Source organism: Bombina bombina, chromosome 4, assembly GCF_027579735.1.
Source record: "Bombina bombina isolate aBomBom1 chromosome 4, aBomBom1.pri, whole genome shotgun sequence".
Lineage (NCBI taxonomy): Eukaryota > Metazoa > Chordata > Amphibia > Anura > Bombinatoridae > Bombina > Bombina bombina.
This window is the reverse complement of record NC_069502.1, coordinates 44,655,215-44,672,384: the sequence shown is the minus strand read 5'-3', so window position 1 is coordinate 44,672,384 and position 17,170 is coordinate 44,655,215. Positions and strand designations below refer to the sequence as shown.

The 17,170-nt window shown below is 37.0% G+C and overlaps 1 protein-coding gene across 1 annotated transcript in view; it reads right to left on the bottom strand.

Moving 5' to 3' along the window:
* Nucleotides 1–3,445: 3,445 nt before the first annotated feature.
* LOC128655883 (uncharacterized) overlaps nucleotides 3,446–17,170 on the bottom strand; it is a 96,056-nt gene continuing 82,331 nt past the window's right edge. Inside the window, exons 8-9 of the mRNA XM_053709472.1 lie at nucleotides 13,818–13,922; nucleotides 3,446–4,482 (exon numbers count right to left, since the gene is read on the bottom strand). Coding sequence (XP_053565447.1) covers nucleotides 4,455–4,482; nucleotides 13,818–13,922 — 133 coding nt within the window. The 3' untranslated portion in view covers nucleotides 3,446–4,454. The remainder of the gene's footprint in view (nucleotides 4,483–13,817; nucleotides 13,923–17,170) is intronic.

Below are 17,170 nucleotides of genomic sequence, written 5' to 3'. Positions count from 1 at the left end.
TGTCGCTGCGAGTCGGCTGCACGCGCATCCAACATTCCTTTGAGGATGCGTGCGCAACTGCCGACGGCGACTGACGCTTACAAACACAATTATAGTATAGATGCCTGCCCACATTTCTTCTTCTTCTTCTATATCTCATATGCTGCTTCCCCTTTTGCCTACTTTTTTTTTTTAATTCTTTTTATTGAGAGAATACATGTGTATACATAGACGTCACCTTATTTACATTGCAAATGGTAATACATTGAGGAAGGAATCATGACCACCTGTAAAAATTGTAACAGCAAAAAGAAGCAGCTTATTACATTTAGATAGAGTCAAATCCCAAATCTTCATTTTCCAGCACCAAGATGGCAGCATATGGTTTTTTTATGAACATGGCATACATAGATGTAAGGAATCTTTGCTATTTTTTATTTTTGAACTAGTGAAGACTATTTCTCTCAACTAATCACTAACTAAAACATACTAACAATCTAACATTAAACTTAAACAGTACCTGAGTGAGCAAGATTGAAGACCATCAATCAATTTACGTATGTATTTAGCAGCATTGAGGACCCAGCAAAGTGAAAAAAAAGCATATTCTCCTTCCCCTAGCTTCTCCGTCCTTCATGAGTAAATAAGATGTGGTTCCACTCCGCGCGCAGGGAGTCTTTTAAAAAAAAAAAACTAGTGTTTCGAAATGGGAAGAGAACTTGTCTTTGGACTTCCAATTTGAATGTTAAGATTAGTCTACGCCATTTTCGTAAAAATAGGTTCAGTCTATTTTGTACATCTACTCTAACGTCTACCTGTTCCACAAACAGTTGTGCCTTTAACATACTGCGAAAGCAAGCAACAGTGGATGCTGCAGCTTTAGTCCATTGCTTAAGAATACATTTCCTTGCTAATAGAATAATCAAAGTCAACACTGAGTCAGATTGCCTATATTGTGCTTCCCAATTCATGAACAATATATTATTTGGTTCCAGAATAATTGGAAGTTTCAACTGCTTATTAATCCACTATTGGAGTTTACTCCAGAATTGTTTTATCAGTGGACAAGCCCACATTTAGTGCAACAGGCCAGGGGACATCATATAGCATTTGGAACATTTGTTAGGCCAATCAGGAATCCACTGGGCCAATCCTCTAGGAGTTATGTAGGCCCTGTGTAAAAATCTAGACTGAGTCTCTCTCAAAGTGGCAGAAAAAGTGGCATTCCTAACCTTTTCTAGCCCCTCCCAGACCTTATCCCATGTAATCTCCTGGACACCCTCCCTTTCCCATCCTGCCAGTAAGGCTGGTTGTATTTGCTGCAGGCATTTTTGTAAGAGAACTTGATATATTTCTGATAGGGAGAATCTACCCATCTTAAAAAGGGACTGAGTAATACGGAAGGGCAAGCCCTCACAGAAATCTGGGTTATCTCTGACCAATGCCCCCACATAGTGACATATCTGTAAATAAGCATAACAATTATTATTTGGGAGGTTATGTTCTCTCTGTAGCAAGGAAAAAGTTTTCAGTGAGCGTGTCAATGGATCCATTAATAAGCCAACATTTTTTAAACCTAGTTTTTCCCATTGTAAAAATGGTCTTGTGTCCATGCCCGCCAGAAAGTCTAGGCTACCACTAATTGGGAGGTAGGCAAAAATCTGTGAGCTTGATGGTAGGCCCGCAATGGGTCTCGGTACAAAAGATTTAAGCCTACTAATTTAGCACTCCCTAATTTTGGCATGTGGTAGGTATGCCAAAGAAATGCCCCCCAAAGCTGCACATTCCATACTATGCTTATAGAAATGCTGTGTGCCAACCTGCCAGTCCAAGACCAAATGAATCAGAGCTGCCCAATTGTAGAATTTAAAGTCCGGCAGGGATAGACCGCCATTAAGATAGGTCATATTTAGTTTATTGGTAGATACCCGAGGTTTGCCTAGTTTCCATATAAAGTATCGTACTGCAGAGTTTAAGGATTTCACATAATTTTTAGTGAGCAATAAAGGCAGCATAAGCAGTGGATACAGAAGGTGGGGAAGAACCACCATTTTAAGGAGGTGAATCCTACCTTCTAGTGAAATGGGAAGAGATTTCCAGCTTCTCATCAAGCTACAAAGTTTAGCGAACATAGGTGCCAGGTTAGTAGAGTAAAGCTTGTTGGGGTTCAGGTGGATCTGAATACAAAGGTATGATATCATGTGGTTTGCTATTGTGAATGGTTAATTATGATTTTGTTTATTGTCTCTATGTAACCACAGGATCTCAGATTTCTGCATGTTGACCTTATAGCTTGAGAAAGATCCGAAATCCAGAGGGCATCCTTGTCTCGTGCCTCGTAAAGTGACATCAAAAGAGAACAGATTGACACAAATGTTGACAATTGGCGAAGAATAAAGAGCCTGAATAAATGAGAGAAAAGGACCCAAGGACAACAGAAAGGCCTCCGGAAGCAGCGTATGCGACCCAGATTGTTTCTTATTCCAATAATGTTGAACATTGACCACTGAAGAACATTGACCACTGACGATCTTGCGAGCATAAAATCTGCCATGAATCAGATCTGGTAAGATAAATTTGAGGCGTTCTGCTAGAAGTTTAGTTAGAATTTTGTAGTCCAAATTTAATAATGAGATTGGCATATACGATTCCGGGAGAAGAGTGTTCCTTCTGTGTTTTAGATACTAGTGATGTACGCAGCCGAAAATGTATTTGCTGGTTTACCATCATTGGAGAAATAGTCTGAGAAAAGGTCTGTGAGAACCGTGGTGATCTTCCCTCAGCCTCTCCAACCTCTCTGTGTGTGTTTTTTTCCTACGAGACAAATAACTTTTACCTACTTTTAAAATTTATCTCTATTTCTTTTCATATTGTTCTCTTGGTTTAAGGAGCTTAGTCGTGTTGTTATCAACCCTCTTATTTTGATAGATCTTTTTTCTTCTCTTTCATTTTTTTAATTGATAACTCAACTTCCCTGTATTTTTATTCTTAGATTTTAAAAAAAAACTCTTGGTGTAATTTCTCTCTTTTCTTTCCTGGTAATACACCATATCCCTCATTGAGTTCTCTTTTTTTTATTTTATTTTATTTCCATTTCTTTAAATCCTGTTTAATTTAATCACTTCTCTCTATGCACCAAACTTCCTAAATGTGGAGTTAATTGGATTTCAAATACATTAATTTCTTCATCTATATCACCAAGATGTTTTTTTCATTAAATAATTAATGTCATTAAATTATTAGTGTATTCGTCAAGTATAATATTCCATCTGCTGATAAACACAATATTCTCTACCCAAATGCTGGTGTTTTTAAAATTCTTAATCACTGTGGCGTAATTACTGTTGTGGTTAAATGTTACCTACCCTTTAAGGCTCCTTATGTCAAGGAACTCAGTGGATGGGTAGAATCCTCAAAAGAAAGTAACAGAGCAAATTAAAGAAGAGAAAAAAGTTCCTTGAGACCGTTGTATATAAAAATAGCCTTTATTGGAAGTCAAATTAAAATGAGCGCACAGAAGACATGAAAAGCTGACTGGTCTTACATGTTTTGGCAGGTGCCATAATCATAGACCTAACAATGTGCTAGTCAGCAGAGTTTAAAAACCTACTCAAGTGATATCATTGGTCAATAAATAAAAGGAGGTTAACACCCCCAACAAATCATTTAATCACACAAGTTCCATATCATTACATTTGCATCTGAATACAATACAAAGAATCGCAAAAACAGTAATTCAGCATTATATAAACATAAAATTATATAAACAGATGGGAATAAGGAAGGCTAAATATTTGTACAACCTTGAATGTACATTTACCTGAGCATTAGCTTTAAATAGAGGGTACAAGCTACCAGGCTTATTAGAAAAATGTTTCTATACACTTATACATTGATTCATCAATACATGTATATGAATGTGCATGTGCAGAAGTAAACAGACATAATTATAAAAATGCTCGTTAGTGATCCTAAATAGACCAGTACTCACACTTTGTATAGCTACAATAGCTCTAATGTAACTCTATTAATAAATCCCACTGAATGACAGGAAAATCTTCTATAAATATTTTATTTAGAATAAAAAGTACATCCTGCTTAAAAAATAATCAAATGTATTTATGTATAAAAGCATTCAGTATGCTGTGATACACAGCGCAACTTTGTAGATTGCAGTTCCAAGTGTTGCGCTACGGTCAATGTAACCCCTCTCTGTGACATAGCCACAATCTCCAAAGTATGTTTCACCGCAACCTGGCGGCTTTTTCAAGGCGAAAGAGTCTCTTCCTTTGCATTATTATATAGTCATCCATGTCTTTTATAATTGGCTACAGTCCGTTTTCCATTTTAACACTTTCATGATTATTACGATTTCAAGTAAGTCCGTCATTTCCAGAAGGTGCAGGTGAATCGTCCTTTCAATGTAAAAAGTAATTTCCCCTTCTCTGTCTGGATTTCAAACACCGAACGTCCATCTAATATTTCTTTGAGGACTCAGACGTGCTGGGGGAAAACACATAACACATTATTAGAGTTTTACTGAACCCTGTAAACAATCTGACTGCTTTCTTTGAATTCTGCAGTGAGGTATGAGAGGAATTGGTGGGAAAAGATAAATGAGGATGAAGCTCCTAGCTTGTGACAGGGCATCCGTCCCCTTTGCTTGAGTAATTGGAAGCACAGTGGAACCTGTCAGTTCACACCATAAGATCTATTTTGTAAATCTACCACTTGCCTGTGATTAACCCGGGGATATTGCTTCTATTAAAGGGACACTCAGGTTAAATTAAATTTTCATGATGCAGATACAGCATGTAATTTTAAACAACTTTCCAATTTACTTCCATTAAAAAAAATGTGCACAGTCTTTTATATTTACAATTTTTGAGTCACCAGATCCTACTGAGCATGTGCAAGAATTCACAGACTATACGTATATGCATTTGTGATTGGCTGATTGCTATCACATGGTACAAGGTGAGTGGAAATATACATAACTTTGAAATTTGTTATAAAAAAATCTACTACTCATTTGAAGTTCAGACTAAGTGCTATTGCATTGTCTTGTTATCTTGCATCTGTTGATTATGCAAATCTAATGTGTTGACTGGTCCTTTAACTTTAATTCCACTGGGGAAATCTGCACTTGGCAAAGAGGTTTCCTGCTGAGCCCAGAGAAATATGGTGGATACTTGTTTGAAAACTTTACTGTGTCAGAATAAACACAGCTATAAATTGCAGATGCACTTTGTCCTTGTTTTAATAGATGTCCCTTGAAAACTTTCTAATTTCTTGCCCCCCCCCCACCTAGAATATCATATATGAAATGCCACCCAAAACCAAAAAAAACCCCTAACACTAAAAATAAATTATAAAAACCCTTAAAGGGCCTTTTGTAGGGCATTGTCCTAAAGTCAATACAGCTCTTTTACAAACAAAAATATTACAATACTCACCCAGTACACTACAAGTAACCCCCAAAATAATACAGTCTTACCAAGAAAAAAAAACTATACTAAAAATTAAAATTTAGAATAAAAAAGAATATTCTTTAAATAAAAAAAACAGCCCAAAAAAGCCCTAACTCAACCCAAAAATTTTACAAAAATTCAGCTCCTCTTCATCCACGCCTGGGCCCTCTTCATCCAGGGTTCAGGCGGTGGGGGCCGATCTTCGTGGTGGCAAAGGCGGACTTCGGTGGCCTTTTCCGCTACCTTCACTCCTTGTCTTCTTTCTTCCAGTCTTTAGCTCTCTTCCTAGAGCCCTCCTCTTCTTGCAGAACACTGAATTTCAGGATGCACTAAACCCTTTTATAAAGGGGCACTGCTTCATCCCTACTGGCTGATTTTTAATCAGGCAATCCCTATTGGGGATTAAAAACCAGCCATTAGGGATGAAGGGGTACCCTAAATAAAGGGGTTCTGCACATCCGGGGTTTTTTAACTTAAGGAATAGGCTTTTTTATTTAAAATTTTAGGATAGGTTTTATATTTAGAATTTATTTTGGGGGTTGTTACTTGTATTGTAGAAGGAGGGTGTTGTAATATTTGTATAAGAGCTGTAGTGACTTTAGGGCAATGCCGTACAAAAGGACCTTTTAAAGGCTATTGTAATTTATTTTTAGGGTTATGTTTTTGGGGGGGATGTAGATTAGTGTTTGATACAATGATGTGTGTTTTTTAATAGTGCATTATAGGATTAATCTAAGGTTTAAAATAGTATGCATTCTCATTTATGATGCATATTTTTAAGTATTATATATAAATTAATATGTATTTATTTTTCTTAATGTGTTTTTTTATTGTAAACAAATATAGATTGTAAAATGTATATTTATGTTACAAAAGTCATTAGTATTACAATTGTTGTATTACATAACAGGCATTCAGTTATGTAATACTATAATTATTATGTAACTGTCTTCTATAACATAAATATCTATTTTAAACATATATATATATATTAAATAATAAACACAACAAGCAAGAATATCTAAATTTTAATTTATATCCAATACTTAAAATAATATGCATTATACATGACCATGCATTTTATTTTAAACATTGTATATATAATGTAGTCTGGCTTTGCATTGATATGCAATATACATGACAATATATACCATTTGAAATATTGAATATTATTTTAAGTATTGCATATAAATGAAAAATTATTTATTTTAGCTTGTTGTGTTTATTAGTGATAACATAGATATATATGTAAATATTTATTTATGTTATAGTAGTAAGTAGCATTAAACTAAAAAAAATTAGATAACAGGCATGCAGTTATGTAGAACTGTAATTTTAATTATACTATCTTTAATAACAAATAATAAACACAGCAACCAATATTAATTACATTTTAATTTATATGCAAATATTTAAATAATATGCTACATATCAATGTGTCATTTTAAATATTGAATATTTATGGAGTAGAGCCTTAGTTTCTACAGTTAGTTTTAGGCTATGGCAGTTTAGGGGTCAAAAGGTATTTATTGTTGCTTTCTATTAATTTTAACACAAACATATTTTAAAATATATATTTACAGTATGTTTGAAATAATAAACACAGCAAGCAACAATAAATCCCTTTTAAGATATATACCACATCTCCTTGACAAAATATGCATTTTCATGTACAATGTATATTCTTTAAATGCTGGAGGGTTGGCAAAACCTTGCCGACCTAGCCAGGCTCCTGTAACTGAGCACCGGACCAGAATTGAGGCTCAGTCTGGGGACTCTTAAATGGGGTGCCGATTGAGCAGGGTGCAGGGGATCAAGCTGCCCTTTAAGGCCTCGCTTCCATTGAGTCGTTAAAAATGGAGCCGTAAGCTACTGAAGCGGCCGACAGCTAAAAGTAATTTACGGCTGCATTTTAGTACCAGGTTTCCATTGAAAAGATTAGCGTGTTGCGCGCAGTCGCTCTTTTCGTGTAGCTGTAAGTTAACGTTGTGTTAACGCTTCCATCTGACGTCGGATTTCTTGAAAATCAATTAGTTGCTAAGGTAACCCGACCTTACGCTATAGAATTTACGTTTAACGTCCGTGCTTCTTACCTGTGATCGCCTCTCAAGATAAATAAAAAAACACTTATCCATATTTTTAATAATCAAATACTATTTTCTAATATAATTATATTTAACACTTCATAAATATAAGTAATATTCCTTGCTGCCCTAGGCATAGGTCTAGTTTGCATTCTGTAGATATGTTCTTGCATATATTATTATATTTAAATATATACTGATATTTCTATTAGAATATAAGTTCAACTATTTCTATACATGAGACAACATTAAATATTACTTATAACAATTTATTTCTACATTAAAACACTTGCATTATTTGCAAGTTTTATAATTTCAATAGAAAATAGATCTCAAAAAGCACAATTTTCCTCTTTTACACCTAGTTGAGCTGGGGGTAATATATCTCAATGTATCGACAGCCTCCGACAATGTATTAACGGTTAGCGCTTTCATTGGAAACCTGGTATAATTTATCGATTAACGGCTTCTATTACTTTCTATGGGACGCGAAGATCTTTTCGGCAGCCGAAGTCCGGCTGCCGATATCGAGGTATAACGCGCCATTGGAAACAGTCGATAAACGATATTGCTTCCGACAGCATATTTATCGGTTTGCGAGTGCACGCAAACTGAATTACGACTCAATGGAAGCGAGGCCTATGTTGGTTGTCGGCACCTGGGGATACCACTTGTTCGGGGTGCTATGTTCTGGGAGGAATGGGGGACACTTAAATTCTAGTCCGGCACTCAGTTTTAGAAGTCTAGGTAGATGGTGAGGTTTTGATTGCCCTCCGGTGATCGTCCACCACATTCAGTGCATCTCTATGACAAATAATTTAAACACTGTTAATAATTTTAGCGACATAGCTCCTATAGTTATTTGGAGGTTTACTATTTAGTATAGTTTATTATAGTCAGGTATTTTTTAGACAGTAGGCAGTATGTGAGAGTTAGCTGGGGCAGTTCAGGGGAGTGTAGGCGGTACATTACGTAAGTGTAGGCAGTATTAGGCATTCCAGGCGCGTGTAGGTTAGATATGACAGTGTACGCGGTCAGGGGGAGTTAGCTGGACGGTGCAGGGGGAGTGTAGATTAGATTTGACGTAAGTGTATTTGGTCGTGGGAGGTATCGAGGTGGTGCTGGGTGAGTGTAGGTTAGATGGGACGTAGGTATAGGCGTTAAGGGGGGAGTGCTAGTGGGAATAAGCTGCACTTTGATTAAGACATATCGACACCAGTGCAATATGTTTGAATCAGCGAAGTGCAGTTTTACAAGGAGAGTAGCAGCCATAATTGTCTCGCCAGCTATCGGCTGGTGAGACTACATTGCCTGAGGTAGTTAAAGTAGGTGTAGTGCAACTTAGGTCCCACTGCCAAAATTTGGAGTGTGTTAACACAGTGAGAACACTGTCTGTGCTGTGTAGACCAACTTCAAATATGCCCCCCCCCCCCCACAGCCACAGTAAAATGCCGACTTCTATGAAAGAGATATTGCCTCCTACACCCCTTTTGTTTTTAGACAATCTCAATGTTTTGAACATCGGGGCCTTTGTATATTTCAGTGAATCTATTACAATTTATACTGCATTTTGTATTTTGTCTATTGTAAATTAAAACAAAGCTTCATAAAGTGGGAGGCACAGGGGAATTCCCAGGGTATGTCTAAAGCTCTCGCAAAAGTCTTGCAGTAGGCATTTTATGCAAGCCGATCTCACTGAGATATCTCCCCAGGTGTATGCATGTGAATACACTTATTTAACTGACAGAAAATAATATCATGTTAAATTGTAGTGAAAAAATGTCAGTTTAAATTTGTAAATTATGCAAACTAAGCCTTTATATCAGCCCCAGTTACCTTCTCGCTTTCCTGTGAAATTCTGTTTCCTAAAAAGCTTAATTACTTTCTATCACCTAGATTACGAGTTTTGCGCTAAACAGGGTGCGAAAATAACGCCAAAAAAATTGTGTTATTGCACTTTCCATAGCGCTGCCATTACGAGTTACTGAAAACCTCCTTGTGTTGTGCGTTAAGCTCCATACTGCACAAAAGCCAAGGGCTGATTTGACGTGCTCATGCGTGTTTTCACCCATAAACATCAACGGGGAGAATGTTTTAGAAAAAAACTAACACCTGTGATCGCGGAATGGTCTATGGGGAAAAGAAAGTTACGTTTAAACCTAACATAAAACCCTACTCTAAACACCCCTAATCCGCTGCTCCCAGACATCGCCGACACTAAATAAAAGTTATTAACCCCTAATCCCACCGCTTCCCGACATCGCTGACACTAAATATAATTATTAACCTCTATTCCTCCGCACCCCGCCATTAATTAAAGTTATTAACCCCTAAACTGCCAGCCCCCCACATCGCCAACACTATAATAAAGTATTAACCCCTAAACCACCAGCCCCCCACATCGTAACTACTAAACAAAACCTATTAACCCCTAAACCACCGCCCCCACATCGTAAAACACTAAATTAAACTATTAAACCCCTAAACCTAACACCCCCCTAACTTTAAATTAAAATTACAATACCTAAATTAACCTATTAATCCCTAAACTGCCGGCCCCCCACATCGCCAACACTATACTAAAGTATTAACCCCTAAACCTTCAGCCCCCCACATTGTAACTACTAAACTAAACCTAATAACCCCTAAACCAAAACAGCCAATAGTATGAGAGCTACTGAAATTCTATTGGCTGATTTGAACAGAAGCTTTAATCCTATTGGCTGATTTAAATTTGAAGAATAAAATCAGCCAATAGGAATGCAAGGTACGCCATTTTGAAACAGCTACCTTGCAATCAACTTTAGTGTACGGCAGTGACCGTGTGAAGAGGACACTACTCGCAGAATTTCTTCGCCATCCAGGATAACTCAGCGCCGCCGGGATGAAGAAAGAAGACATCCCGAGATGGATGAAGGTATCGCCGCTTGGATGAATATGGATGCCCAGACTTCAAGAACCGTGAGTAGATTCTAGGGCAGTAAAAGAAATGAATGCCCTTTTAAAAGGGCAATGCCCATACAAATGCGCCTTTAGGGGCAATGGGTAGTTTAGGATTTTTTAGAGTTAGGTTTTTTTATTTTGGGGGGATGGTTGGGTGAGGGGGTTTTTCTTTTAGGGGGACTTAGTAATTTTTTCAATGTAAATGAGCTGTTCAATTTAGGGCAATGCCCTACAAAAGGCCCTTTTAAAGGCTATTGGTAGTTTATTGTAGGTTAGGGTTTTTTTCTATGGGGGGCTTTTTATTTTTAATGGGCTATTAGATTAGGTGTAATTGCTTTTATTTTTAATAATTTTGTTTATTATTTTTTGTAAGCTTAAAGTTTTTTTATTTTTCGTAATTTAGTGTTTATTATTTTTTGTAATTTTAGATTTCTTACATTTTTTCATAGTGTTAGGTTTTTTTAAATTTGTAATTTAGATTTTTTAATTCGTAGTTTTTTAAATTATATTAGAATAGTTATGTTAGGTTAATTTATAGTTTAAACTTAGTTTTTTTATTTCACACATAAGTTTTTATTTATTTTAGGATAGTTATATTTTAATTTAAAGTTAGGGGGTGTTAGGTTTAATAGTTTAATTTAGTGTTTTGCGATGTGGGGGTTTAGGGGTTAATAGGTTTAGTTTAATAGTTACAATGTGGAGGGGCTGAAGGTTTAGGGGTTAATACTTTTATTATAGCGTTGGCGATGTGGGGGGCCAGCGGTTTAGGGATTAATAGGTTTATTTAGGTGTCTGCGATGTCAGGGGCAGCGGATTAGGAGTTAATAAATTTTATTGATGTCGGCGAGCAGTGGAATAGGGGTTAATAATTATATTTAGTGTTGGCGATGTCAGGGAGCGGCAGATTAGGGGTTAATAGGTTTATTTAATAGTTGTGATGTGGGTGGAAGGCAGATTAGGGGTTAATAGCTTTAATATAGTGTTTGCAAAGCGGGAGGGTGGCAGTTTAGGGGTTAATAGGTAGTTTATGGGTGTTAGTGTACTTTGTAACATTTTAGTTATGAGTTTTGTGAAACATTTTTGTTACACAAAATCCATAACTACTGGTCTCAGATGGCAGTATGGATCGTGTCGGTATAGGCTGTAAGGCAAGCATTTTAGCTGGACCACACAACCTGTAATACGGCGCTATGGAAAATCCAGCAGTCAAAAATAATTTTTTTAGTTCGGAATGGACGTTGCGTTATAGGCTAAAATGCTTGCAATATATCTATACAGCCGAGACTCAAAATATGCGTTCCTGGCTATTTCAGCGTAATGGCGAATTTTTCAGCGTTAATAGCCGTACCAAAAAACTCGTAATCTAGCCATATGGAAGGCATCTCTCAGGGACTTCCAGGTTCCACCTTTTTTTTTTTGAGAGCTCATTGAGTTCAGCCCCTGTGAAGTCTGCACTATAATTTATCTCCATACTATAGAATGTTTGCTTATAAGGCTCATAGAAAATAATGGAGCTCTCTGGGAAACTGAAACTGTCAGTTTTTCAGTTTAATTAGGAAGAATTCAAATTGTGCAATGTAATTTGTAAAAGATACACAGAAATATAAAAAGTGATGTTGAAGATACACAAACACTGTGAAGCATAATCAGAATCTATAAACTCACAATCTTAAGTACACTGCAAAGTGCAAAAGTCTGAATGGAATAAAACTTAATCAGAACTGAAAGTAATATAAAATACATAGCATAAAGTGTAAATGCAGCAGAACTGTCATGTCATGCAGTGCTATATTTCACTTGGCTTGTTTCTCCTTCACGTACAAAAATGCATGAGAAGTACAGCAAAATCTGCTTTTTGAGAATTTCACTATGGATCTCACGGTGATGGAGGATGATTTTAGATCATCTCATGTGAGTGGAGAGGTTTTAATCACAGGAAATGTTCAATGCAATCTGATTTGATGGTTTCACAATAATATATTTAAAAATTGTATCATTTTCTATATACACTCACCGACCATTTTATTAGGTACACCTTGCTAGTATCGGGTTGGCCCCCCTTTTGCCTTCAGAACTGCCTTAATTCTTTGTGGCAAAGATGCAACAAGGTGTTGGAAACATACCTCAGACATTTTGGTCCATATTGACATGATAGCATAACGCAGTTGCTGCAGATTTGTCGGCTGCACATCCATGATGCAACTCTCTGGTTCTACCACATCCCAAAGGTGCTCTATTGGATTTAGATCCGGTGACTGTGTAGGCCATTGGAGTACAGTGAACTCATTGTCATGTTCAAGAAACCAGTTTGAGATGATTTGAGCTTTGTGACATGGTGCATTATCCTGCTGGAAGTAGCCATCAGAAGATGGGTACACTGTAGTCATAAAGGAATGGGCATGGTCAGCAACAATACTCAGGTAGGCTTTGGCATTTAAACAATGCTCAATTAGTACTAAGGGGCCCAAAGTATGCTAATAAATTATCCCCCATACCACTACACCACCACCAGCCTGAACCGTTGATACAAGGCAGGATGGATCCATGCTTTCATGTTGTTTACGCAAAATTCTGACCCTACCATCTGAATGTTGCAGCTGAAATCGATACTCATCAGACTAGGCAAAGTTTTTTCAATCTTCTATTGTCCAATTTTGGTGAGCCTGTGCGAATTGTAGCCTCAGTTTTCTGTTCTTAGCTGACAGGAATGGCACCCTGTGTGGTCTTCTGCTGCTGTAGCCCATCTGCATCAAGGTTCGAGGTTTTGTGTGTTCAGAGATGGTATTCTGCATACCTTGGTTGTAAAGAGCGGTTATTTGAGTTACTGTTGCCTTTCTATCATCTCAAATCAGTCTGCCCATTCTCCTCTGCCATCAACAAGGCATTTTCGTCCACACAACTGCCACTAACTGGATATTTTCTCTTTTTCGGACCATTCTCTGTAAACCCTAAAGATGGTTGTGCGTGAAAATCCCAGTAGCTCATCATTTTTTTTAATTACTCAGACTATCACATCTGGCACCAACAACCATGCCACGTTCAAAGTCACTTAAATCCCCTTTCTTCCCCATTCTGATGCTCAGTTTGAACTTCAGTACGTTGTCTTCACCATGTCTAAATGCATTGAGTTGCTGCCATGTGATTGGCTGATAAGCAATTTGTGTTACCAAGCAATTGAACAGGTGTACCTAATAAAGGGGCCGGTGAGTGTATGTGTATGAATTTAAATAAATATATATTTGATGACATAGTTACATTTATCTGTAATAAATGTAATTTATTGTTTTACTTTCTACGTTTTACTCTACCTTTTTTTCTTAATCCATAACAGTAAACTTACCCAGAGGATGCAAGTTGCTTCTGGCAGACAAGAAATCTTGTAGTGTCACAGGCTAATTTAACAGGATCTTTAGAGTCCGTGTTGTAAAACTCACATTGCCCATCTCTAAATTTGTAAATAAATAAATAGATAACACAAATATATAAAGTGATGTTACACTGACATGTCAAATCTTCTTCAAACCTGCTATTAAACTCCTCAAACAACCCAATGTCTTCTCTAGATTACATTTCACCCTGCAACCTTACTTTTGTATAATCCTGTGTATAGTATGTGGACTTGTTGGACATGCCACTGTGTGTGTCGGCACTCGGCTGCCCTGCTCTATGAGTTTGCATGGTCTATCACTGTGTGGCTGGTCTGGAGATCATCCTAGATGCCTCACAGTCAGCTAGATTACGAGTTATGCGCTATAGAGGGTAGTTAACAAACGCAACAAAAGTTGGGTTATTTCACCCTCCATAGCGCTGCCATTAAAAGTTTTGAAAAAGCCGCCTGGTTGGGTTGAGTTGCATATCGCACAAAATACAATCGCTGTTTTGACATGCTTGTGCACACTTTCCCCATAGACATCAATGGGGAGAGATTGTCAGAAAAAAAACTAACACCTGCGATGGCGGAATGAAAAGCTCCGTAACACAACCCCATTGATGTCTATGGGGGAAAAAAAGTTACGTTTAAACCTAACACCCTAACATAAACCCCACGTCTAAACACCCTAAATCTGCTGCCACCAACATCGCCCACACCTACATAAAGTTATAAACCCCTAATCTGCCGCTCTGGACATCCCCGACACCTACATAAAGTTATAAACCCCTAATCTGCCGCTCCAGACATCGCTGCCACCTAAATAAACCCTATTAACCCCTAATCTGCCGCTCCCGATATCGCCGCCACTATACTAAAGTTATTAACCCCTATTCCCCTGCACCCCAACATCGCCCACTCTATAATAAATCTAATAACCCCTATTCCGCAGCTCCCCGACATCGCCGCCACTAAAGTTATTAACCCCTAAACCTTTGGCCTCCCACATCACTACCACTAAATAAACCTATTAACCCCTAAACTGCCAGCCCCCCACATCGCACATATTGTAGCTAGCTTAGGTTTTATTTTTTTTTCAGAGGTAAGTTTGTATTTATAGGTAGACTAGTTAGTAAATAGTTATTAACTATTTACTAACTACCTAGTTAAAATAAATACAAACTTACCTGTGAAATAAAACCTAAGCTGCCTTACACTAAAACCTAACATTACAAATATAAAAAACACTAAAATTACAAAAAATAAAAAAAACTACCATTACAAAATATAAACTAAATTATCCAAAACAATAAAAATGATTCCTATTCTAATACCCTTTATAAAAAAATAAAAAAAAAACACCCCAAAATAAGAAAACCCTAATCTATAATAAACTACCAAGGGCCCTAAAGATATCAGTTCTTTTGCTACAAAAGAAAAACAAACACCCCCTAACAGTATACAAACCCCCACCCCCCTAAACCCTCAAAATAAAAATAAAGTAAAACCTGATCTACCCATTGCCCTGAAAAGGGCATTTGTATGGGCATTGCCCTTAAAAGGGCATTCAGCTCTTTTGCTGCCCATTCAAAATAAAAAATGGCTATTCTAAAAAGAAAAACATTACACAAAATAGCAAAACGAATAATAATAAACTAACAAAAAAGGGCATTTTGTAGGGCATTGCCCTAAAGAAATCAGCTCTTTTTCTAAACAAAAACACAAAGACCCACTAACATTACAAACCTCCACCCTCCCAAACCCACAAAAAAAAAAAAAAAAAACAAACCTATCTAAAAAAATAAACCTAATCTACCCATTGCCCTGAAAAGGGCATTTGTATGGGCATTACCCTTAAAAGGGCATTCAGCTCTATTTCCTGCCCTTAAAAGGTCATTCAGCTTTAAGAAATGCCCAACCCCTAATCTAAAAAAAAAAACACCCAAAAAACCTTAAAAAAACCTAACACTAACCCCTCTTTAGGTACTCACAGTTGCTGAAGTCCCGCTTGAACCATCTTCATCCCGGCAGCTCCATCTTCATCCAGGCGGCTCCATCTTCATCCATTGCGGGACCGGCATCTTCTTCATCCCTGCGGAGGAGGAGCAGTCGATGCGCGGAGGTCCAAGGGAAGGTCCAAGGCGGAGGTCCAGGCGAAGGTCCATCGATCTGACGTGGAAGTCCTCTTCATGCGATTGTCCGCCCCACACTGAGGATTGAAATGCAAGGTACCCCTTTTATACTGGGGGTGCCATTGCATTCCTATTGGCTGAAAAAATTAAATCAGCCAATAGGAACTGGAGCTGCTAAAATCCTATTGGCTGTTCAAATCAGCCAATAGGATTTAAGCAGCTCTCATTCCTATTGACTGTTCAAAATCAGCCAATAGGATTTAAGCAGCTCTCATTCCTATTGACTGTTCAAATCAGCCAATAAGATTTAAGCAGCTCTCATCCCTATTGGCTGATTTGAACCCTTTTAAAGGGGCAGTAAACCTACAAAATAATGTAATATAATTCTGCACATAGTGCAGAATTATATTACATTATCTTAGTGCAAACTTTATACTTTAAAGTATTGCAGGCATATTTTATTAAAAGAAAAAAAAATTTCAGACCGCCGCTCAGTGTTCTACAAAAAGCCAGACCCGCTCAGCAGAGCACTGAACTGCGGTCTGAAATTTTTTTTTAAATAAAATATGCCTGCAATACTTTAAAGTATAAAGTTAGTGCTAAGATAATGTAATATAATTCTGCACTATGTGCAAAATTATATTACATTATTTTGTAGGTTTACTGCCCCTTTAAGGGCAATGCCCATACAAATGCCCTTTTCAGGGCAATGGGTAGATTAGTTTTTTTTTAGATATTTATTTTTTATTTTATGGGTTTGGGGGGGGGGGTTTATAATGTTAGTGGGTCTTTGTATTTTTTTTTTTAGAAAAAGAGACGATTTCTTTAGGGCAATGCCCAACAAAAGGCCCTTTTAAGGGCCCTTGGTAGTTTATTATAGATTAGGGTTTTTTCTTTTGGGGTGTTTTTTTTTCTTTTTAAAGGGTATTAGAATAGGAATAATTTTTATTGTTTAGGATAATTTTGTTTGTTATTTTTTGTAATGATAGGTTTTTTCATTTTTTGTAATTTTAGTGTTTTTGATTTTTTGCAATGTTAGGTTTTAGTGTAAGGCAGCTTAGGTTTTTATTTCACAGGTAAGTTTGTATTTATTTTAACTAGGTAGTTAATAAATAGTTATTAACTATTTACTAACTAGTCTACTTAAAACTTACCTATGAAATAAAAATAAAACCTAAGCTAGCTACAATA